At 42.1% G+C, this 24613-nt stretch overlaps 2 protein-coding genes across 14 annotated transcripts in view; one reads left to right on the forward strand and one right to left on the reverse strand.

Moving 5' to 3' along the window:
* The window catches only part of ADTRP (androgen dependent TFPI regulating protein), a 30160-nt gene extending 8728 nt beyond the window's left edge, over positions 1 to 21432 (reverse strand). The window contains exons 1-4 of the mRNA XM_023919728.2: positions 21280 to 21432; positions 13995 to 14129; positions 12466 to 12567; positions 1962 to 2077 (exon numbers count right to left, since the gene is read on the reverse strand). Of these exons, the coding sequence (XP_023775496.2) occupies positions 1962 to 2077; positions 12466 to 12567; positions 13995 to 14129; positions 21280 to 21432 (506 nt within the window). The remainder of the gene's footprint in view (positions 1 to 1961; positions 2078 to 12465; positions 12568 to 13994; positions 14130 to 21279) is intronic.
* Positions 1 to 24613, forward strand: part of LOC111923796 (uncharacterized) — a 108286-nt gene that overhangs the window by 17458 nt on the left and 66215 nt on the right. For 6 of the 13 annotated variants that reach the window (XM_086902116.1, XM_086902147.1, XM_086902125.1 and 3 more), the window contains 4 exons: positions 927 to 975; positions 3336 to 3409; positions 8906 to 8972; positions 9167 to 9259. In XM_086902116.1, coding sequence (XP_086758242.1) covers positions 927 to 946 — 20 coding nt within the window. In that variant the 3' untranslated portion in view covers positions 947 to 975; positions 3336 to 3409; positions 8906 to 8972; positions 9167 to 9259. Of the gene's footprint in view, positions 1 to 926; positions 976 to 3335; positions 3410 to 4108; positions 4195 to 6842; positions 7005 to 7123; positions 7252 to 7700; positions 7808 to 8905; positions 8973 to 9166; positions 9260 to 10671; positions 10909 to 24613 lie in introns of those variants that run through there. The other 7 variants (XM_086902187.1, XM_086902136.1, XM_086902174.1 and 4 more) reach the window with 7 other exon arrangements.

Here is a 24613-nt window from a genome sequence, read left to right on the forward strand (position 1 = left end):
CAGGGTGTTCAAAGCCACAGTGACACCCTGCTCAGAGGCAGGTGTCTGGTGTGAGGTGTAACTGGCTGCTGAGTTTCTCTGCTGCCTGGGAGGGACCAGTCACTTCTCAGTCCATTGACACTGCAGCAATGGCAATGACAGTCCAGGGAGAGGCTTGGAGGAAGGGCTCTGTTGCTTGTGAAACATATGGTGCTCAAATAGGGTATTAAATCACCAGGTTTTAGCACCAACATTAAAATGTGTACATGTGTTGAGATTTCACTGCAAGTGCCAGAAAACTTTTCTGTTGGTTGAAAGACGTTGTCTGTGGTTTGCAGGGAACCACAGAGTGGAGGCAAAAAGAAAGGAGGCAGGGGGTTCCTTGCTGATTTGAGGATGGTATTGACATCCTAATATCTTTTATCCAGTCATCAGGGCCCCGGCACCCAGGGGACAAGCACTCTAAGGGACCAGCTTCCACTCAAGACCCTAGCAACACAGTGCAGCACCAACTCACAGAAGATACTGGAAGGGCTCAGATGTGTTGATGCTTGTGTTGATCTTTATCCTTTGGTCCTAATTCAGGTCCTAATATGAGCCATGTCTCTTGAGGGATGAAATTCCTCAGCTGATAGGCATTTCAGGGGAAAGCATGGCTCACAACCTAAGAGCAGTCTGGTGTCAAAGACAGTAAAACCCAAATGTTGTCATAAGACAAGCAAAACAAATCTGGTGTTAAGCAATTGGGTGAATCAGAACATAGAAAATGAATTTAGGAAGCCATGGTCGTAATCCTATTAGGCTCTGGGCTGGATTAGAATAAATGGCTCCTAATTTGCTTCTATAATGTGTAAGTGAAGTCCCTTGTTTCTACAGCCACTCTGGTGGGTTTCAAGTCACTCCAGTGTTTCATCTGAGCAGTTTATTGTCTGAAATTATTATTTCAGATTTTCGCTCCCTGGGCTGAAGATGGTCTCTAGCTGAGAGTGAGAACTGGTAAGTAGGAATGGGAAGGATGGGTTTCCTCATAGTTCCAGTGACTTCTCAGAAGACTTTGCATGAGGACATGTCACTTTCTTGCTGACCTCTTGTTATACAGGTGTTCTATATTCTCCACCCTAGAGCCTGGATGTTTCCTCAGCTCTGGAAAGTTCTATCATAGCATACCCTGAAATTACACAGCCCCCTTCCTGAGTTTGGTCTCAATATAAGGCATCCTCTGAGAGCTTTGAAGTGTTGGCAGATGTCCACAGTTACATGGGGTGGCCGTGCCCCCATATCCCGGCACTGCAGCCAGGATGCAATGAGCAAACCCACTCCAGGGGTGCATGACACACACACAGCAGGTGGCTATGAGCTGTGGGAGGTGCAGATTAGATACAGTTTATTCTCTTGGGATTATTCTCCAACAGGTTGGGGGTCATCTGGCACATTGCTGGAAAAGTGGGCTGTGTCCACTGGTGGAGTGGGAGGTGGTGGTGGGGCAGATGCCTCCTCACTACCCACCAGTTTGCACCTGGCTCCGGGTATCATTTTCTGTCTCAGGTTTCTAAAACCAGCCACGTGTTCCTGCCAAACACTAAACTCCTCTCCTGCTCCCATGACCCCCAGACCTTTAGGGATTTTAGGTGGTTTTGCAGTGAGCAGGACAGAGAGTGGAAGCAAATTTGATGGTACCGGTGAAAGTAAAAACTCCAACCCAGAAGAAATTACTCAAATTATCCCTAAATTTATGGCAACTTAGTTACTTTCCTATAGGAGACCTTACAAGACCTTTATGCAAAGGTCTCAGGGTTTGAAGAAACCTGCCTTGCTTATGTTTGGAAATAATTTTCATGGGTCTCAGCTGAAGTTTAAATGATTTCTCCACAGAAAAGTCTGCTGTCCTCCATGTGTCTGGGTGGGAACTCGATCTAAAATACAGCATTTGGCCTTATTTTAAAAAGTAGATTGCTTGACAAAAACAATACTTAAATTCTTACCAACTGATATACAGAAAAGCGACAAGTCCCAGTAGGATCAATCCCTTCTTCTTTGCTGGGTAACGATGTGGCAAGGCAAGGATTTCCAGGAGAGCAAATGGCAATACAGCCGTGTGCTGAGGGAAAAAGAGAGTGTGTCACTGACAGGTCACAGTGCCTCGCCTTCAGTCATTACTGATCACAGAGTTCAGGCACCTGCTCAGAAGCAAAAAATTATTTAACAATACTGAGTATAATTGTATACAAATGTGTACCAGACTTTATTTTTTACAGAGAAAAAGTACCCCTAGAGTAATAAGCATAAAAATTTTCTTGTTAATATAATGTAAAAATAAGGTTTGCCTGTGGCATGGTCTATGTTTATAACAGGTGAGCTCTCCTTTTGCATTTTGTAATGCAATATTTTTTTTATAATTCCTATTAGGGTACAAAAGATATTGAACTCTATCATTATGTGCGGTTGAGGATGTTAGAAGAGTGCTCCTTGAACTCACTGAGCAATTGCTGAATTGCCTTCATGTTCTCTTCTAGTCATTATTGTATTTTATATAGTGTCATTTATTACTTGTTCCAGTGCAATCCCAGTGTGTTGTGCTTCCCTGTGTAAATGGAAAAATGGAGCTGTAAACACACAAGGGGCTTGAGTTAGCTGTGATTGAAGGTGTGAAGGAACTTAAAACAAGCTTATCCCAGAGTCAGAAAGGATTAAAATTGATGGAGAAATGTGTCTTTTCTCTCTCTGTTTTTAGTTTTTTGTTTGTTTGTTTTTGGTTTTGTTTTGTTTTGCTTTTCTCATTGAAGAGTTTGAATTGTAGCTTCAATTTCAAGGACTTTAATGGTAACTGTATGAGCATGGAGGATTTTCAGCTCTGGGCAGACAGTTTAGTGACACTGACTGTTTTGAGGTGAGGAGCTGCCTTCAAGAGGGATGTTCCTCACCAGGGGAATGTTGGGAGCAAAGCAGAAAGCCTTATGGGCTCAGAATTTAAATGGCCAATGCAGGGATTCATGGGATGCTAATTCCTTAGATTTTTGACTGATTTGTAACAATTTCAGTAAATAATTTTCCTGGGTGAAATTTCCCTACTGAAAATTTTGTATTCCCTGTGCAAGGAAACAATAAATTTGAATTGCAATACAGATGGCTTAAACAATGTTGGGGAAAAACAAAGCAAAACTAGTCAATGAAATGCATCAGGAGAAAACTGTAGCAACAACTGTAGCTGATTAGGTACTTAAATTCCTGCTAATTAAGTAAATAGTTTCATGGGTAGATGGGGGAGGTGTGGGAGGAGGGCAACAGAGAAAGATAGATAGACTTTTAAATAGAAAAAAAGGTCAAACTAAGGATTTTTTTTTCCTTTCTCCCTAAAGGCATAACCTGCTGGATGTATGGTATGAAGATTCCTCTTGTTCCAAGGAAATGGTTCTGTTTTTCAGAAACTGTGGTCAGTATCTCATATGGTAATATGCCATATATCTATGCTACGGGTTGTGAAAAATACATATTAAATTCTTCAAATGTACAGTGAGCTATCAACAACATACAGATATTTAGCTATTTGTTCAAGAGATGGACATCCACTTTTGTCTGCTGCTTCCAAGTGACCACTCCCTGGAAGCTGAGTGTCCTCCCTCAGCCCTCCTACCACAACCAGGAGCTGTCTAAGTGGCTATCCTTCTATCAAAATAACTATTCCACCTCAGCTATCCTTTTTCAGAGAAAAGAGATAGAAAATATTTCTTTGATGTTCCAGTTCCTCTCAGTAATTGGCACTGGGATTTTCTCCTGTTCTGTTTCACAAAGATATTTTTCAGCTCTACAGCCTGCTTGGTTGATTGCAGAGGTCTCATATCAGTACAAGTGATTCTTGGATTAATTTAACCAGAAAAATATCTTCAGTGCACACAGTTTTCATATATAATCCCTGTAACTTCTTTTAGTCAGAAATCTATGTGTTAAGCTGCTTTTAAAAAGATTTGAAAGAGTTTATTTTCCATAGCTGAACAACAGTTTGTCCTTGAACAAAACCCAAAATGCCCATGGCAAGGCAGCAATGATGGAAAACCTGCACCTTGTCCTCATTTTGAGGCTTTAGCCTAAGCCTTTGGCTGGCACACTGATTTAGAGCACCTCATTTTGACAGGTATTTTGGAGCATGCCCAGGAAAGAGCAGCACAAAGAGCCAGAAAGTATGAACAGTGAGGCAGCCCAAAGGCACGCATAGAAATTGTGAGTGCACTGAATGTGTTGTTCCATCTAGAGAGGAAAGGAAAATGAGAAGTTTCAAAGGCTTAAGAGATTGATGCAGTGAGGAGTGTGATGGGCAAGTGTTCCATGTCCATCGTGTCCATGACCAGGGGTGAGTGGCTCAGTGTTCCACAAGAGAGATGTAGCTTCTTGCTGGGAAGCACATACGCTCCAGCAGAACACAGACAACATGTGGACAGCAGGATATGGTCACAGGGAGAGGCTGTGAAGGGCAGCCTGCTGCTCAAACACGCCATGCATTGGCACTGCTGCTGAGCAGCAGGCTGCAAAAGATTGCTGGGAGATCTGCTTTTTAGTCTGTGCTGGTTTAGAAAAGGCTGATATGCTTTACCTACTCATTTTTGTCAGGCTCTTCCACTTAGAGAAAACACTCAGGCCTATAAATCAATAACAACTTGACAGTTACTGGCAAAACTGGAAAATCTGGCTGCTTTTGGGAATAGCCAGGACTTTAGTGGAAGGGGTAGGTTGAAATTTCTGCTCTTCCTGTTTCGATGAGCTTTCCACTTCTTGTAAGAGTGTTTCCATGTCCAAGGACAGCAAAAGCATTCAGGAGTAGGACTGTCTGCCTCTTGTTTTGCAAACAGATTCTTAAAGGTCTTGGATCTATCCTGATTTGGAAAAACAAATGCAAAAAAAAACAAAAAAAAAAACCTAAAAAGAAAAAAAAAAAAAACCTAAAAAAGAAAAAGCTGCAAGCTGCTCTCTTCCCAAATCCAGTGATGTCATTGGCCCATGACTGTGTGCTGTGTTTCCATTCAAATAATTGTATCTTTTAAAATATATTTTGCCACGCATATTAGCTAGATGGGGTTTTTTTGTAGAGTCATTTAAATTTGCTGCGAAAATGCCTTCTTGAGACAGAGTTCTGCAACAGTTCTGAGCTTTCTCAAGCACCCCCAGGATGATCTTTTAAAAATCTTATTATTTTTCCTTTGTGGATATAAAGGGTTTTGGTTTTTTTTTCATTTTTCCCCTCTGCCCCCCAGTTCCCTTTTCATGTACACATACACCCCAGGCTCATAAACATGTGGGAAAATCTTCCCTTGCACTTTAGCTGTCCCAGAATCTATTTCTGCCAGGCAGAATTTGTGCATTAACAGTAAAATCACAGAGGAATTTCTATTGCATACCCAAGCAAGTTTATGACAGCAGATGAGAATTTGTAGAGCAGACACCAGGGGAATGTGTGGATGGCTGCAGGGCCCAGAGCCTGCCCTTTGCCTACGACACACTGTTGGCTTTCCACATGATTTCCCTCTCACAGCCCAGAGACGTTGACTTTGGCAACATCATTAGTGATAGACCATATATCATGGTTAATCAGATCTGCTGAGAGGCTATAAAGGCTGCTCATACCCTTCTCAAAAAAAAAAAAAAAGTATTTTCTCATATGCATTATTTTTAAACATAGGTCTCTGGTGTATAGTCATTAAATATATTTTCAGCCCTACTCAACAGTGTTTCGTATTCTTAAACTGATGTATGTCTGAGGAGCACAGTGTTTGTATGGGGCCAAATTAAAATATACAGTTTTGCCTCTTCCTTTAAAGAAAACTTAATGATTAAGCTCAGATTGACACAGATCAAAACATTGGCAAAACTTGCTGGAAACAGTGACTCATTTTTTATTTCAATTAACAGTTTCTCAGTTTCACATATAAGCAGTGAAACTGTCAAAAATAATTATCACAGAGGGAGGGGGGAAAAAAACACCCCTATTTTACTCTAAGGTAAGGAAAACAGGCTAAAACAATAGCTGTGTGTACTGATCAGGCTATCAATGAACCCAACTGAATCAGAGAGCTTTTCCTACTCTTGGCAAGGATCATGTTGGTACTTATTTTTATGTTCTTTGAAATATTAATGTATTTATTTGTCTAACAACCTCTGTTTGTTGAAGAAAGCTTTCAGCTTTGCAAGAGCTGAATTTTTTTTATTTCTTTCTACAGTGAAGAGACAAAAGTGATGGGACTTTCAAAATTATCAGAGATATTTAGTTAACTAATCACACTTCTTCAGCCTGAATTCTGCTTCCAAACATTCAATTTTAAAATCCTTTGTGTCTCTTTTTGGCAGTCATTATGATTTTCCAGTTGGTTTTAGTTTCTTTTCTTCTTTCCTGAAAAACTCAGATGAATCTGAACTAGTTATAAAATTTCTACAAATTTCTTTTTGTTGCTCATACAAACTCTGGCATATGAATACAGGGGGAAGAAAGTTTCTTAAACATATTCTGAACTTTATCTCAGATATTGGCATGTTAACCCATCTCCTGCAGACAAGAACATTCCCCTGCTTCCTTACTTTTTGTTTCCTACCCTGTGTTGTATGTTTCCCAGGATACATTTCAGGTTCATGAGTTTAAGCTGAGATAAACAGTCCTCTCTGAATATTATTTCCAGTGTTTGCTAAGACCGTATGGAATTTTTATGTCCTGTATTTTGAGTAATTTGTGTATTTATTTAATTCTATATCCTCATTTTGCCGTTGAGGATTCAAGTAAGAGTGAGTTTCCTGGGGCTGAGAAGACGGGGTTGGGTAGGGTTTGTGCTCAGCTGCAGGCTCTAGCCTAGGCTGAGCTTTGAGCCCATGAATAATCTCCCCAGAGCTGCTGAGGTCACTTGTGCTCCTGATGCGTGTGTCGCAGTTGACTCGGTGTGACCTTGTTTGACTCCGGAGCGAAGGAAATGATGCCTTGGTTGACCAGAGCTGTTTGTTTCTGATTCGTCTGCATCTGCATACCCTCCATGTCTGCTTTCCATTAACATGTGAGACTTTAGGGAGGGATCTTTTCACAAACAGTTACCACTGGCCAAACTAAACTCCACTGGGCACGGTTGGAGACCATCAACTGCTTTTGAAAAACTGCCTGTGTTTCTCCTTTCAGACCAATTCCCTGCAGAGCTTGTGTGCTGACAACCAGTTGTGGCCAATACTCATGCTTCTCTCTTCCCCATCACTACGTTACTGCAAAGGAAAAGGAAAAACCCACTTTGGTGTTGCCTTATGAGGCTCGTAAGCCAGTTCATTGGTTGTCTCTTGAGGTGTTTACTCAGATATTCTTTGTTGGGAAACGTCCTCCTGTCTGTGGAAATTTCTTTCAGTTGGATGCTTTCATGAACAATTACAGTCTGTGTTATCTGAGCATAATAAAATTAAACAGCTTCCTGTCACCATAACCTCTGTTTAGTTTTATGCTCATAATTTTCCAAATCATTGTATGGTCTCTCCTTTCTTGGCCTAAGTTTGGAACTATTTCCCTCTTTTGATTTATTTTGCTATTATTTTGCCTGTGTTCAAAAGCCTCCTTCAAAATTTTCTTTTGCAATCTCTCCCCTATACATTTTTCATCTTCTCTTAACCTCTCTGTTTTCCAGGGTGGAAAGGGCTTATGCATTATTGCTCCTTTTATTTCTTTAAGTAGTACCTTGCCATTTTTAGTTGAAGAAATAATTCTCTGCTAGGCTTGCTGCATGTCTTTTGTGTTTCCAGCCATCAGCGCGTTTTCAGGGAATCACAGATTTATTTTGTGGATAGAGGAGGAGGCACAGGGAGTCCTGTTACTGAGCAGGTGTGTAGGAGATTAGCGAGGAAGCTATTGCTCAATTTAATTTCAGCAGCACTCCTCTCTGAACCATCAGCTACTATCTGTTTCTGCCCTTTCCACATCCATTCACGCTCACCCATAAAGAAACATTAATATTTTTTTCTCAGATGTGTAGGTAGTTTGGGAGCATTATCATGAAAAATGGGTGAAACATTAGACCAATTGTATGATCAAAGGTAAAAGAGCTTCAGAGATAAAGTTTCTTGCCTGCACACATGCATATTTGGGAATAAGGCCCTGGCTGAATATCCTATTGCTTACTAGCAAATGTTTTGTCTCAATGTCAATGCCAGAATTTTAATTGCCTTTCTCTCTGACATTAGATATGTAGTCTAAGAAAGTGATGTTGCATTGCAGCTGGAGGCTGACATGAGACTGAAGTGACACATCCTTTGCTGTGGAATATTTTTCTCCAGCTGTTTCTTTGTGGGGAGGGTTACAGAGACTGCACCTGTGCATGCTGGGGTAGCAGCAGCCCGGGAGGATTCCCTGCCATAACATTTGTCTGTGAAACACATACTTTCTCCCTGAGGAAACGGGCTTATGTCAACAAAAATGGAAACTTCAAAAAAAATCTGCATAGTGCTGGGAAAAGCTAAGCATCTTTGCTCTTAAAAGTGTGGGGTGATTAATTTTGTGTGCCATATTCCTCACACACACATTCTTCTTCTTTTGCCAAAAGCTGAATGTAACTGGCAGCCTGTGAATGTCCATAGTTGCCAGACAGCTTAAAATTGAGATACTGTGAAATGCAAACAAATGGAAATGTTTCTCCCTTGTGTAGAAATGTAAGAATTATTAAGCATTAAATAACACTTGAAAAGCAAATCATTTAAGATGGTCAAAGATGAACCTGAGGTTGTTCTCATGTACACACCTGGAGTAGGAGTTGAGTTCGAGTGGCCTGGACAAGAGGGTTCTGCCCTACAAACTGAATTTGTGCCCCCTCTTTTGGTTAGTGATGCAGCAGCTTCCTGAAATAGCTGTAGTAAGATGTAATCCTTCACACAGATACCCTCACATGAGAGTAATTTATATTCACATAACTTACGTTTTTTCCAGATGGAAGTAAATCACACAGATCTGAAATACCATTTCTGTTGATCTAGATGTGTCCACACAGGGAAAGGTGAGTTTTAGCTACGTAGGCAGAACACAAGCAGCTTCTATATGCCAAGAAGCTCCAAGATGAGAAGGGACAAGGTTGAGTCCTGCTGGTACTCCTACAGTGGGGCATTGGTGGCCTGCTTCAGTGAAGGAAAATTACTTGTATGTACCTTGCTTGTTCTCTCACTGCCTTGCATTTTCTCTTTTTATTTTCAGGTACAGCTCAGCCACAACAGGGCAAAGTGCACCGGAGCTTCAGAAGTTCAGGCAGTAGGGGATCTGTTGTCATCTTTGCCAAAAGTCTGCCAGGTAAGAGATGTTTTTTCTGAGCCTCCATTTACCTTCCTTCCTTGTTTATTCTCAGCTCTTTAGCTTACAAAATCTTCTGAACATACACAATTCATAACCATGTGTCAGCAGAGTGCCCAGGGAGCTAAAATGCTGGTTTTTGTAAAGGTGAAAGGGTAACACAGCTACAGGGTAAATTAGAAAAAGAGGTGGCCAAACTCAACTTAGCTGCAGTCTGAAAATAAAGAAAATCATGCTTTTGAGAACTGTGCCTACAGACTGAAAATATAAATCTTCTTTTACAAAAACACAATTGTACCATTACCATTTTTGTGAGCACATCTGCTCTACATTTATATGTATCTTTTGTTATAGATCAAAACATTTTTGAGTTGCCTTTTCTGACCTACCAATGGCACACTTTATTTAGCATTCAATTCTGTCAGACCCTTCAAGGTGTAGTGTTCCCCAATACTGCCATTAAGTTGAATAATACACGCATATGGTTTAATCCAAGCTGTCTCCAGCAGTTAGTCTCCTTCTGGAGAATATCCAGACATAGCTTGAAAAGAGATGAATAGGAAAGAAATAAACAAATTCACTTGACAAATTGGCCAGCGTATCTTTTGTCTCAGCCATCTTCCACTTCAAAAATCTTGTTCAAATAAAATAATTGTGCTTGAGATATAAGTAGAGCAGACTTTTTTCAATCCCAAAGGTCAAGGTTTTGTATATAGATGGTAAAACATAATTATCCCAGGCAAACAAAAGAGAAAACTGAGGCCCAGCCTTTGGGTTAAACTCAGTAGGAAAGCAAAGAGAGAAACCTAGACAGTCTGGAATATTTGGTCTCCTTCAAATATGAGCAAAATTCCTTTCTACATTAACCATCCTGTCTGCAAAACAAAATGTTTCTGCTCAGAGTGCAAAAATATGGCTAAACTGTAGTGCTCTCTCTGCAGCTCTGGGCTGCCAAGTGGGCACCAACAATTCTTTCCCACTGTAAAAGCAGGCCATGTGAGGAAAAAGATAGTTATTCATTTCTGCAAGGAAGGTGCTGCATCATCACCACAAAGCCAAGGAGCTCAGTATTCCTGAAGTGGTTTTTGCATGGTTATTTTTTTAGGTTCACTCTACAGTTGCATAACAACATATGCTTTCCATATTTACAACATTAAAATAAACTGAGATTTAAAAAAAAGAACTCCTACTGCAAATGATATGGCACTGATGGTTACTACTGATACACCCATGTCTTTCTCCTCCAAAGCCAGCTACATGCTGCCTCAATCTGTCATGAAATGCCTGTAATCTCAGAGCCATCATGCAATAGCAATATGCAAGGAAATGAACCCAAAGAAAAAGTGTCTGCTTGGCAATCAGAACTTGGAGATTGTCCCTTAAAGTGTTGCTATGTCTGTGGGTCTCCCTAGTGTTTCCAGCGGATATTTTGTGTTGGAAGGAAGAAATGTCTCAGCTAAGCCTGAAGGCACCTGTTGGAAGGTGCTCTAAAACACAAGGATTGTCGATAGCAGGGATCAGTCTATGCTGGTGGCAGATGTTTTATGCCTGATAATGACTGGAAGGAAGATTTCCTACCAAGGAACTGTCAAGCACAAGATGTCTGCAGTGTATTAAGAGCTTTAGAAATAAAATACCAGGTTGTGATAGAGGTTTTCTTTATGTGAAGTTTCTCTCTCGTCAAAATAATTTTCAGGAAGAGCTGTTTTTCCTTTTTTAACACCTGTTTTTGACATTTCTGTTACAGAAAAGCTTTTTGTTGTAGTCAAAATAACTCTGTTATGAAACGTAGATGTAGGTAGGTTAAGAAGAAGTTATAACTGATATGTTTGAGGGGTTCCTGCAAAGAATTCTTGCACATGAAAGAAAAATGTATGCCCTAACAGCTCTCAACCTTCCCATGTCATAAACAAATGTGGAAATGGAAAGGGCAAATTCTCAGCTGTGAGCCAGGATTAAAACAAGCAGCAAAGCCTATCTTCTCTGAGCTTCACTTTGTGCTACCCCCCTCCCCCCTTGCCCAGAACCTCCACCACTGTGAGGCTTTTTTAAACCAGTTCCCCATACTAAATCCTGGACCTGAAACCAGCATGATGCTGAGGACATGAAGAATCGTTCATTTTGGTGGATGATGGTTTTCAGAAAGAGCAGTCCCCTTTTGTACCTGTGAAGAGGTTTGGACAGCCACAGAAAGTGGCTGGTGGAAATGAACTGGTGGACAGAGAGCAGGTGACGAGGTTAAAAGTGCACGATGGCTGTGGTTCACCACTCGGGTATCAGCAATGCGGACATGCTTCTGTGTGTTTGGATTCCAGGCACACAACTCTGAATGCACCTGTCTAAATCAAGGGGCTGCTCAAACCTTGAGCTGTCCTCAGCCAGACACCCCAAACCCTCCCAGGTTTACCTTCAACACTCACTGGGGACTGCTGCAGTGGATGGCAAGGCACTGTTCTTAAGAAATGAGGTCTGGAGAGAAATGAGTCTTCTATAAAATTATTTCATACTTTTTGGCTTCTCTTGTTCAGCCTAGCGCTGAACCTCTCCCTTCTCTCCCACTTCCCATTCACCCCACGAGGCCTCCCTGACCTTGCAATCCACCCACAGTTTCCATGTTACTGTCAGCCTCCTTTCACTTGACTGATGAGAAATATGTGATTATTCAACACATCATAAAAACAGCCAGAACAAATGAAGGAGAAATCTGGAAAGTATTTATAGAAAATCTGTAAACAATCATTGCAATCCAGCTATTCAAAACTGTGCACACATTAGTTTATTAGCTGTAGAGCTGTCAGAGTCTCTTTTGTTATTTCACCTTTTTTTGAAAATTAAGAGCTGCTTTGTTACACTCATAGCCATTTTGTATTTCAGAGATTTCTCTTAGCAGACACAATTCTTTTTTTGAACCACAATAAGTGAGATTTTCTTTCCTTGTGACTACACATCATTTCATTGACTTCAGAGGTTTGACAAGCACCGATTCACTGACACTCCTTGTGTGCTGAAAGGCTTCTTGAGGCAGCTTCAAGCACAGGCATCTGATTGCTGTGTACAGCTCAACATCAGATTCTGATAAGCAGGAAGGAGGAGGTGAGAAGGGAAGAGCTGTGAAGCTCTTTCAGAAAACAGCACAATGCAATGGTGAGGCACACGTTGCAAAGTCTCCCTTTTCTCTGCAAGAGGCTGAGGTGTTTCTTACTCACCATAGCGTGATTTAACCAGAGCGGGATGACTCCATCAAGACTTTTGGGGTAAACCAGCTCTCGGTTGTAGGTATACAGTGTCCAAAAGGATATACATACAAACTGGAACCAAAATGCAAAATGAAAGAAATTTAAAAATAGAAGACAAACAGAACTGGTAGGATTTGGTTAGTGCTTTCATTTCTGAGAAGGCAAAAACGTCTCCGTGTTTTTTTACATGAAAAATGATGACATTGCCAGATAAACCCATGTTATCTCACATTTACTCAGAGATGCAGTGTTCTGTGTTGATACTGAGAGAAAAAAACCCTGCTTTATAAACTGCCAACACTGACATTTTCTGTGGAATCTGAGATTAGCTGCTGTTGCTTTTTTTTTCCCTTTCCCTTTGCAGATGGGATCTTTTGATGGTCAAGTAGTTCTCCTCAAGGGACTGTCTGTCAAGCCTTTGTTTTGCTCAGTAACAAAGTAAAAACAGATCTTGATAAGGCAGTTCACATAGACTTACCCTTTACCTTCACAATTCATAAACCTAATTCCTAAACTGCAGGTGAAAGCTGCACGCTGTGAGCACCCATTTTTTTTCCCAATAGTAAAACTAGTGGGACAACTTAACTGGAGGAAATGATGCCTGGTTTCAGTTACTGATACCTGGAAGCTGATTTGCAAGTTTTGTCTTTGTATTTGGGAACACTTTATGCTTGGGGTTAGAAGTCAGGGGTGTGAGATGCTGGAAGAATGAGACTATGCCACAGTCCTGTGGGCATGGTGCAGATGCCTGGTGGGATATGAAAGCAGCACAGTGAACACTGCTGTGCAGGGAAGGTAATTATCCAGTCTCTCTGACTCCATCCCTGGCAGGGCTTTTTATGGAGCCAGCTAGCTGAGCTGCTTGTGGACCACGTTTAAACAGCGCCTGTGAGATTCAGCTGGTGAGGTGACTGCAGGCATCACTCTCACAGAGTGTACCTACATGTATAAATAACCCATCAGTTCCTGTCCAACCCACGGCATCTTGATAAACAGCATTGTCTGTGAGGGAGTAGGTGATCCATGATGAATCTGACGTAGGCTGTGACTATAATTATTTTTCCGTGAATCTGTTGCTCTCCAGTGCTTATTTAAAGCTACTCTGGCATCAGAGAAGGAGATGTGAGGTTTTGCTGTCTCTAAGGTAGCCTCTCATGTCCTCCTGACCTGTGCTGCCCTTTAGAGAAAAGCCCTAAGTTGATAAGTCCACAGCTATTTGGACCATGAGATTAACAGAGGGGTTACACCTCATTCACCCTTTGGGGTCAATCTGTGTCCGCTTGAGGACAGCAACCCTAATGTTTGTGCAAGAGGCTTTGCTTTCAACCACAACAGGCTCAGCATTGTTTCCTCTTCTAAATGGTCCAAATCCATTCCAAAATCAAAAGTATAAGAAAGCCCTTGGTTCTTACCTATTTCATACACATACTTTTGGTACTATACACTTCTAATCATTTATGCAAACATTATTTTCACATCCAGAGACAAAGGATACTTACCATGGACACTGGGAAAGCCAGGACACTGAAAAGAAGGTCTCTGCTGGAAATTACGCACTTAGCACATCGCAGTTTCTTAATTAGTCTCAACACATCAGCCAGGAAGGACACCCCATAGAAGACAGCCTGCAAAACCTAAAGTAATTACACCTAATGAGGGAAACTCATCCAGCTTTCATTAGCATGTTCCTCAATGAAATCTGTTCTTGCTCTTCAGGGAGCTGTTTTGTTTGTGAGCTGCAAGCCTGTGTGAGGGATATAGCTGTTGGCTAAATCTCTTCTACTAACCCAAAGTGATTAAATAAAGTTGGTCAGGAGACAACTTTAGCAGTATCCCAGTTAACAGACTAAACAGAGATGTGTGATGCAATTCAGATGGGCGAGGTGAAGGGACATGTACAAAGCCAGCTCGGTCACACTTCCTATGTTAATGGTTGACCATTGGATGTATCTCAGCAGGAATGAACAAATTATGCCAGGATATTTCCTGTAAAGCAATTGCTAGATAGCTTTTCCACTATTTAGCCAACACAGATTCTTCTTTCTAGGGACTCCCAGTGCAGTTGATCTTAGTGCCAAGTAGCTCAAAATGATCTAAGGTGAGAATTAGGTGCAGAAGTTACAAAAACAGAATCTCTTTTGCTGAACTCAAAGGGATTTGGATAAGGATTTCAAGTGCTTAGAAGCAAAGATCCAGACATCACCAACTAAAAATGAAGTTTTACTTAAGTTTGAATGAAACAATTTATAACTAATGAATTTTAGGGTTAGGAGGTTGTGTTTTGGTTTGAAGTCTTTTTCCTTTTTTCTTTAAATCATGTACAGGTAGTGAGGGTGGGATTTTTTGGGGAGGGCACTAGGAGGGTTTGGTAAAGAACTAGATATGTGCACAGTTACAAAACAGTTCTCCAAATTATGTGTAAAATTGTCATATTACTGTGGTTTAAACCAATATTGCTTTTCTAATTGCTTCATTTTCTCTAACACTAAACAGCAGATCAAGATGAACCAGATTTGTCAGACATGCAAAGGCAGAATAGAACCTTGCAGTAAAATACTTCTCCCACTGTCCTGCATTTTGCACCAAGTCAGTTCAGTTCACTGAACTCCTGGGGTGACCTTTTTAAGGCTAGGTTGTCCCAGAGCGATGCAATATGGGAAATGCAACCTACTGCAAACACTGGATCAGCTGGTGATGCTTAAATGGAAAGAGGGCTACAGCTTTCAGGATGAGATCTCTTTTGCCATGATCTTACTCTGAATCATATATTTACTTAGAGCAAAGTCTCTGAAGTTGTGGCTGGTTACTTCATCAGTTTCTGAAGAAGCTGGGAAGGGTGGTGCTTGGGAGAGGACAGGATTAGTGCAATGTTTTTCCACCAGAAATTCCTTTATTATCAAAATATATGAGGGGAGGAGGAGACCATGATTTCACCATGCCTGTTGTCAAACAAGGGCTTCTGCAAGCTTTAGTTTCCAGAGACTGAGTCTTCCTGGGCAACAAAATGACTATAGTTTGTAGTTGTGTGAACTGTCCCAAAATATTTTGTTTCTTCCCAGCACAGGGAAAAGAGAGTCTTCCTTCCCTATCCTTTCCACAGCCCAGAGAGCTACACTGTTGGATTGGCCCTCTCCCTGTGCAGACCCACAGCAGTGGAGGTAGGGAGGTGCTGACACAGGCTGGGTAACCAGCCAGGATGAAGTATCAGAGGTCGTGCATCACCCAGTTCAGCTGCAAAGCCCCATGTTTCCTATCAAGGCCTAGGGTGAACAGACATATCTTTACAAAAAAAACCCAAAAAAACAAAACAAAAAACCCAAGCAGGTTCATCAGAACCCACATAGATTTTTGTTCAATTCTGAGGCACCTAAAGCAGCTGTTTTAAGTGTGATTTTCCCCTCCCTTTATCACAATTAGCAGGTACTATTTCAGCCAGTAGGGATTCAGCCCTTTAGGTCACAGGTCTGGTTCAGTAAAGTCCATGCTGCCATGCAGGGTGCTTAGACACAAACACATGTTCAGCCCAAATGTCTGTCCCAATCCTTGGCCTCACCAGGACACCAATAGCAAGTCCTCGAAGAGCTAAGAAAAGCCTGGTAATAAACAGAAGCTCTTGTTACACCCTGTAGAGTCAGCAGTAACTTTCTGTAGAAGGCATGAAAAATGAACATGAGGGTGGTGACAGTCCAGTGACACATGGTGACTAATTGCCAATAAAGCAATTAGGGAGAAGCCCAGTTCCCAGAGGATGGGGCTATTATTATCTTGTTCATGGTCAGCCTTACATTAATCATGGGACAGGGATAGGCTGCTTCTTTCCCCGCTTCAAAATTAACTAAAATAAACATTACTGAAAAGAAACAGTCCCAAAACAGCCACATTCTCAGCCTGGTAAATATTCTGTTATACACATGGGAGGACAATGTTATCTTGTGTATGGAAAATTCTTATCTGAATGTGTAACCTGACCCATTTCTCTGGCTAAACATGGAGAAGAATAACCCCTGAAGAAGTTTGAATTCATCCTCAGGAACTTGGATTTGTGCTGCTGTAGCTCTACCCTTGTTCATCATCATAGCTTCAAAGGTGTTTCAGACACTTTAGTGATCACCCTGTATTTCCAAGAGCAGTGGAAGGTAATACAAGTAGATTTCAAACCAGAAAACTGAACTTGGCTAGGATCATCCCTAGTACTGTGCAGTCTGGCATTGTACACCCCCAGTAGATTAAAATCCAAGCTCCAAACCCACTGGGGTTGTTGTTGTAAGAAAGGTGCATCCAAATCTTGTAGCCCTCCACTAAAGGGAAAATGTTGACATTAAAAAAAAAAAAAAAAAGTGAAAACATCAAATTATTCCAGATGTCCTGTGAATTTCCCAAGCAACAGTGTTGGCACTCAAAAATCCATTGCAGGCGCTCATGGAATATAAATCCACTGGCTGTAAATAGACAGGATTCCCTAAAGTGTTCCCACACGAACAGAAGGAAGACTGGAAGCATTCAGAAAGCTAATGATTAACCCAAAGAGGAGAATATGGATATGATTATCCCTGCTGGAGAGAGGCTGCTTTTCCCTCTAGACCCTGTAGAGTTCCATGGTGCTGGGTGCTGTAGAAACATTTAATTTGGCCAGATCAATTTTCCAAACTGAGACTCACAGTGACAAAGCTCAATTTTTATCTGGTGTAGTGATCAGAAGGGTGTTTCTGTTTAAGTAACCTGACATGATTTACTTTTGTGTATAAGATCTTGCCATATGTGTATATTGAAAGCTCCAGCTAGTACAAATAAATCAGGCTCATAGCTCTGCCCTTTAGGGAGGGATAAATCCAATATTCTGAGCAAGTTATTAGACATAAAAGTCAACATTTGGTGTAGACACACACCCATTCACATGATAGTGTCCTGGAAAATATCTTTACTAAATACTATTTGGGCCTATTCTGAAATAAGTATAAAGCAGCTTTCAGGACAATTGAAAGGTATTTCCGTTATGAAAGACAAAAGCGTAAGGAATAAATTGGGGCAGGAACTCAATTAATAGTTTTTAAAGGTGCAGTGTGCTCATTATGCAGTGATTTACTAATGGATTTACAGCAGTGAGCAGATTTTTATGAGCTCAGATATTTCAGGCAATGAATGATTCCGCTTGCACTGTTTTGTGTCACAGATGAATGAAATGAATACAAAACTGTTTTTATCTCTCATTTCTGCTTCTTCAATAATGGGTCAATGAACCTCTTTGATACAAAGCCCACTTATCCTTCCTTTTTCCCCTAAAAAATATTTCCTTTCTGAATCTTGATTGCTGTGATCATTAAGAAGATGAATCTGAAGCAATGTCAGAGCTGTAGCTCTCTTGGGAGAGCCACGTGACTAGCAAGGAATTGAATGAGGTGCTAAAAGAGGGTCATATCTAGAAGGAATGCTTCCAGCATCTCTCCAGCAAAACTGGGAGACAAGCAGCATTTCCATCCCCAGGAAATGTTACTTTTCCCAGTATTTCTATTTCAGATCACAGTGAGGTGGCCAGAGCAGCTTTCCATAGAAAGAAATTTTTAAATGCTATTCCAAAGAGATAAGAGAAATTTTGGAGGGAAAATTTCCAAGTGATTCAGAGAGCCAGTGCCAGAAGCCAGGCAATCCCAGTCTGGCAGAACATAGGCAGAAGAGCTGGACAAAGGCTGTCTCTGTGTTCCTGGCTCTGGGGAGGCCTCCAAGGCACTGCCCAAGCCTGCCCAGCACAGCAGATCCACTGAACCAGAACAGCCCAGTGTGCAGCTTTTGCCCGCTCTTCTTCCCCATGACCACACCTCCCGAAATCCCAAGGTGTTTTCTGGGAATGTGTCCAGACTGACAGAAATTGAATGTGTTGTATGTGCACCCGATGGACAAGTGTGGTTGACAGGCATCTCTTGGTCTTCAATGTTCCTCAGCAACAATAGGAAGTGGCTTAATGCTAGACCATGGCATGAGCTTTTAGGTCCAGTGGAGCCCCACAGGGAGCACCACAGCATGTGGGACATGTTGTTTTCTCACCCTCCTCCTCTCCTATACAGCAGCTCAAGAACATTTCACCACCTTTTTGCTGCTGCTTTACCAAAAAATGCTACCCAGTTCAGCAGGAGAAAGGGGGGTGACAGCATTTCTTCCCCTAATCCCTCTTCATTTTTTGGCAATCCTTGAAAGAAGTAAATCTCTGAAGAGGAAGGACTACCATCCATGAAGGAGTAATTTTGCACACCCTGTCCCACTGCCACATTTTCCGCATGACAGATAGGCAGTATCTTCAGCCCAAACCATTTCCCTGTTGGCTGGCAGCTCCATTTTAGCATTGGGATCAGATCAATGAGTGGTTAAAAGTTGGGAGTCAAATGACTGGGGGAGTGGAGCAAGAGCCCTCACTCATGGAGATTTAATAAGACATGTGCTGTTCAGCAGATCTGTAAATGAGCTGGCAAAGGAAGCAAATACTGCGGTGGTACATTTTGTGAATCTGATGGGGTTTTTCTTTCCCTGTCAAAGCGACCCAGCTGTAAAATTGGCAAAGAATCTCAGGGTACTGAGTGCCTGAGTGATCAAATACTAGGCAAAAAAAAAAAAAAAATCAGTGTTGATAAGTGCAATGTAAAGCATTTCAGAAAAAAATTAAAAAGCAGCTTCAGTTATGTATTTTTCAACAGTGGGTTCTATATTAGTTATCACCATCCACTTATGTTGGACTCAGTGTGGATAGCTCTCTCAACTTGCTGTCTCCTTACCTACCAGTGGTCAAAAAAGACAAATGGAGACTTAAGAGCAGTCAAGAAGAATTAAACTACAAACAAGGAAACACTTAGGCTGCTGTATAAACCTATATTTGCTCACGACTTGACCACTGCAGCCTGCCTCACCTATCCCCTCCTGAAACTTGAAAAACTGCTGCAAAGGGTGACATGGACACTTTAATGAAAGAAACAACCTTTTGTGAACAGAAATGAAAAAAGCTTGGACTTCCAGCTTGCAGAAAAGAGTGACTGAGAGGATAATCTAATGCCACTCTAATGAGTGGCAAAGAAAATGTGAACAGGGATAGATGATTAGATTACAACACAGAAAGAATGAGGCATGCAGTTCAGTTGTCAAGGAAGTAGGTTTACACCAACAAAATGAACTGCTCTTTCACACAAGGCACACTTGCCTCATGGCACAGAGGATAGGGAAAGTACCAGAAGTATGAACAGGCGTGTTTTTCCTTTAGACAGATGAAAGGAAGGCTTTGAATGGTTATTAGCTACCTTAGCCTGGATTTATTTTTTGGCTGGGTTACTCAGGATGCTAATGGGACAGTAAAGTTATGCTTGTACATGCTCTTGCCTTGTGGAGTCTTTCCCTGCTGGTCACTAAGGAAAGCTGGATAATCTCAGTGATAACTTCATCCCAAAATACTGGGAGATTGGTTACTTGCTTTGTCCTTTTGATCCCATGCTTTAGACCTGGCTGGTAAATCTTATTATAATGGTGCCAGGGGATAGGGGTGGAGATGCTGTTCTGCCTGAAAATATGAGTGGTATTTTAGTGGGGTCAGCTATCCCCCAAAAATGGCTCTACCGATAGACAATATCGCAATTAGCAGTACAAATACCACCCCACTGCAGTGATATATGTCTGTCCTCATCCTTCCACTGCCTCATTCACTGCCTCTTGGTTGCAAATATTTCACAGAGTCACAGAATAGTTGAGGCTGGAAGAGAACCAAATTCCCCGCCTCCCTGAAGGCCTCCAAAAGCCCCACTTGGAGCTGGGGAGCCTTTAGGCTTCCACTGAACTCCAGCATACGGTGTGTCCTTCTGAAAGGTAAAAGTAGAGACAAACATGCCCCAGACCAGACCTCCCACTGATACTTAACTCTGTCACTCACACAGAATGGCTGAAAGGCTGCATAGATCCCTGTGGTCATCCTTCAAATTAGCAAGATTGTCTGAAATTTTTCTCTTAGGAAAACTCTTACATTTCCTTTAGGAACCCTCTCCACAAGCCTGGTCTTTCCACCTTACCAGCACTACTTCCCTGAGTTGCTGATGAACACCTTGGACTTCGAACAAGCCTTCTCCCTTGGGTATTTCATGTACTTTCACTTTGATTTCTATCCTGTGAAATGTTAGCACATTAGAAAAACCAGAACACATTACAGTCTCCTTTTTCTGTCTGCTTTTAGGAAATGTACAACCAGTTGATAGCACTGCTGAAACTCATTTAATAGTATCACAAGCACCTCTCTCCACACGCTGGAATTTCTTTCCCTTGTGTTCTCAACTGATTGTCAAACAAAGCAGGTACTTTGAATGGCTAAATTAGCACAGTATTCTGCTTTGTTTCACTTTTCCTGTGATTTAGCGGACATAAAAGCCTATTAAAAAAATTGAAGTAAAACTCCAAGAAGTGCTGAAATGTTTTGAATCAAAGGTTAGAAAACAGGCACCAAATTTGTATGTGTCCTGAGTGGACAACCCCCCACTTTTCTGTCCTTCTCACTGACAAAACCTCTTTTGCAAGGAGGCAGAAATCTTGAAAGTACTGGTTCTGAAAACCAAGCATCTCACCAGTCAATATTCTTTCTGCATGAAACCTGTGAATACATTTCACAGCACAAGCACAGATGCCTCCTTCGTTTCCTTTGGGGCAAAAACCAGCAAAGGAAGCAGTTTAACAGCAGCTAATACACCAGCTGCATATGTCTTGAGGCGCAGATGGCAGACAAACAAATAGACATATTGGTATCGCTGTACAACACAATTTGCTTACCAGATTGAGGACTGTCAAATATTTCCACTGCCCACCGTAAAGGAACACTTCAGATGGCCGCTCCTCTGTTTTCACATGTGAGATGGAATAGGCAACGAAAAAATACCAGACAAAAGCAAGGCAGTGGTACGTGGTGAGAGTAGAGATTTCCATGCTTCAGCCAGGAGCAACTGACTGCTGCTCCTAAAGCAGCTTTTCTCTTAAGGTGCTCAGTGCATAGGATAAGGCAAGGGAGGAGGGTTTACTTCAGAGCAGTCTCAGGACACGATGCCACTTTGCTCTTGTCAAAAGGAAAAATCACAAGGCTGCAAACTTTGCTTCTGTTTGTTTCTCTTTTCACTGTACAGATAGGCTGGGGGGTGGAGGGACGAGAAGAATAGGCTTATTCCCTGGATTTAAATGCCTTGCTCAAGATTAACAAAGATTAGTTGCAGAGTTACATAAGTTTTGGGTTGGGTTATTTTTTTTGCAAAAGTAGGGGGGAGTTTTGCTGCTGATTTTGTGTAACAGGCTGTCATGTGTCGGGTAGAGAGTGAAAACAAGTGGCATTTTCCTCACTTGTAGCTGTATATGTAGCCATGTCTCCAGCTCAGCTTCGGAAGCCTCTGTGACTGTTTTTGCCTTGTGCAAAGAAAGAAGTGGGAAATCTAATGGCTTGTGAAAGAGAAGCACAGTTGATTTGTTGATAGGCTACGGAGGTGGTAAGGAAGCTGACAGGATTCATAGGCAAAGGTCCTTGGGGCTGAAAATCTCTTTGGCTGTTAATATTTTTTTTTGTGGGAAAAGGCTCTGCCACCTTTATGCTGCTCCCAGCAGCTGGGATCCATCACAGCTGTGCATGGCAGGTTGGACAAACCCTGAGTCACTCTGAAGCTCTGGCAGGGATGGAGACACAGGGCAAAGGCCTTGGGTGACAAACAAGAAGTGCTGTGCAGTGTATCTTGCCTCTCTGCTTCTTTATTTGCTGCCATTCAACTTTAGACAGCCCCTCTTCCCTGGCATGGTGTCATTGCATCACCAGGGCTGAGAAGAAGAGAAAAACCAATACAAAATCACCCTAAAATGAAGCAAACAAAAAAATCCCCACAAGAATGGCTGCTTTTCCCTCTCCTCCTGCTGCACCAAGCAGCCATAACTAGCACTGTAAAACACACAGAACATTTCCTAGAATCTCCATAATTGCTGTGCTCTCAGCAGTAATTGACACCTGAGTGGTAGTATCACGCCCCATCCCACAGCTGGACCTTCCCCATGCAGGATGGGGATGTCCTTCCTGCCCCTGCAGAGGTTGCCCCATGAGCAGGGTTCAGCTTTGGCCAAGTGCACTGCATTAAGAGATCTCTTTTTCCTCCCCTTTTAAATGGCCTACAGACAGCATTGAGCAATCTGCTGTGTTTTGGTTTGGTTTGTTTTCATCTGGCTTTTTTTCTCCCCTCCTACTGGATGCAAGGCTCCATGTGGGATAATTTCCTATGAACTCAGACAGCAATGTGCATGCACGTTGGGAAACAGACCTCGTGCTAAGGCACTTCAGTATTCTCCTGTGTTTCATTGACTTCTCCCCTAATTCAGATTGCCCACATCCAGATCCCCCAGGCATTCCAGCTACCACAATCCCAATGAATTATTGCTGCCTTACTTATGAAAATAAAAATATGTAGAGTGGTTGTTTGAGGTTGGAAGAGAAAACTCACTGCCAGGAAAAAAAAAGAAAAAAAAAAAGGAAAACAAGATGGGATTATGTTTTTTGTACTCTGACAATGTCACCAGTCTTTTCATAGAATCACAGAATCATAGAATTATTTGGGTAGGAAGGGGCCTTAAAGATCATCTAGTTCCAGTTTCCCTGTCATGGAAAAGGACATCTTCCACTAGACCAAGTTGCTCAAAACCTTGTGCAACCTGGCCTTGAACACTTGAAGAGATGAGGCATCTACAGCTTTTCTGGGCAGCCTGTTTCAGTGCCTCAACCCCACTGAAGAATTTCTTCCTAAATTAAACCCATTCTCTGTCAGTTTAAAGCCATTCCCCCTTGTCCTGCCACTAAATGTCGTTGTAAGAAGTCATTCTCCAGGTCTATTGCAGAACCCCCTTTAGGTACTGGAAGGCTGCTCTAAAGTCTCCCTGAAGCCTTCTCCAGGCTGAACAACCCCAGCTCTCTCAGCTTGTCTTCATAGGAGAGGTGCTCCAGCCCTCTGAGCATCTTTGTGGCTTTCTCTGGACTTGCTACAATGGGTCAACGTCCTTCTTATGACCAGAGCTGAATGAGACTACTACAGGTAGGGTCTCATGAGGGTGGCATAGAGGGGAAGAACCACTTCCTTTGATCTGATGGCCACACTACTTTTTATGCAGCCCAGGATACATTTGGCTTTCTGGGCTGCAAATGAACATTTCCAGGCCATGCTGATTTTCTCGTTAACAACCCTCCAGATCTTCTTTCAGGGATGCTCTCAATCCTTTCTTCCCCAGCCTGTGTTTGTGCTTGGGGTTGCTTTGACCCAGGTGTAGGACCATGCACTTGGCCTTGCTGAACTCCATGAAGTTTGCACAGTCCTACCTCTCCAGCCTGTCCAGGTCCCTCTGGATGCCATCCCTTCCCTCCAGCGTGCTGACTTCACCACACAGCTCAGTGTCACCAGCAAGCCTGCTGATCCCACTGTCCATGTCACTGACAGAGATGTTAAGTTGCACTGGTCATGATACCAACCTTTTAGGAACACCACTTCCACTGCTTTCCACTTGAACATTGAGCTGTTGACCACAGCTCTTTCAGTTCAACTATTCAGTCAATTCCTTATCCACTGAATGGTGCGTCTGTCACATCTGTGTCTCTCCAGATTAGTGACAAGGATCATGTCATGTGGGACAGTGTCAAATGCTTTGCTTGTGTCTTAGAAAATCTAGCAGAAAAGGGTTTTCATTTGCCTTTACATAATTTCTGGGTAGGGGCAGTGCTGCTATGAGCTGCTCTTCCTTGTCTAGACTCATCCCTGTGACAAAAGGCAGGAAGAGAGTAGGACTATGTCATGGAATGGTCCTTTTTATTAATAGCTTGCATACCAAAGTCACCAGGCAGTCAGCTCTTCTAGCAAGTAATCTTCACACCAGCCTTTCTGAGGTTGAGTGTAACTTAAAAAATGGGTAGGCTGAGCATTCTGCACAGTAGGTGCCTGAATGCATGCAAATGAATGTAAATGTATGCAAAATGGCAAGGTGTGTTTTTTCTTTTCTGGAGGATTTTGGCCAGTATGGCTGGGAAGGTGTCAAGTGCGGTGACAGTTTTCTGATGTGGACATCTGTCCCTCAGACTGAGACCATCTGCTTTGTTTTC

The sequence above is a fragment of the Cyanistes caeruleus genome, chromosome 1, assembly GCF_971803275.1.
Source record: "Cyanistes caeruleus chromosome 1, bCyaCae1.hap1.1, whole genome shotgun sequence".
Taxonomy (NCBI): domain Eukaryota; kingdom Metazoa; phylum Chordata; class Aves; order Passeriformes; family Paridae; genus Cyanistes; species Cyanistes caeruleus.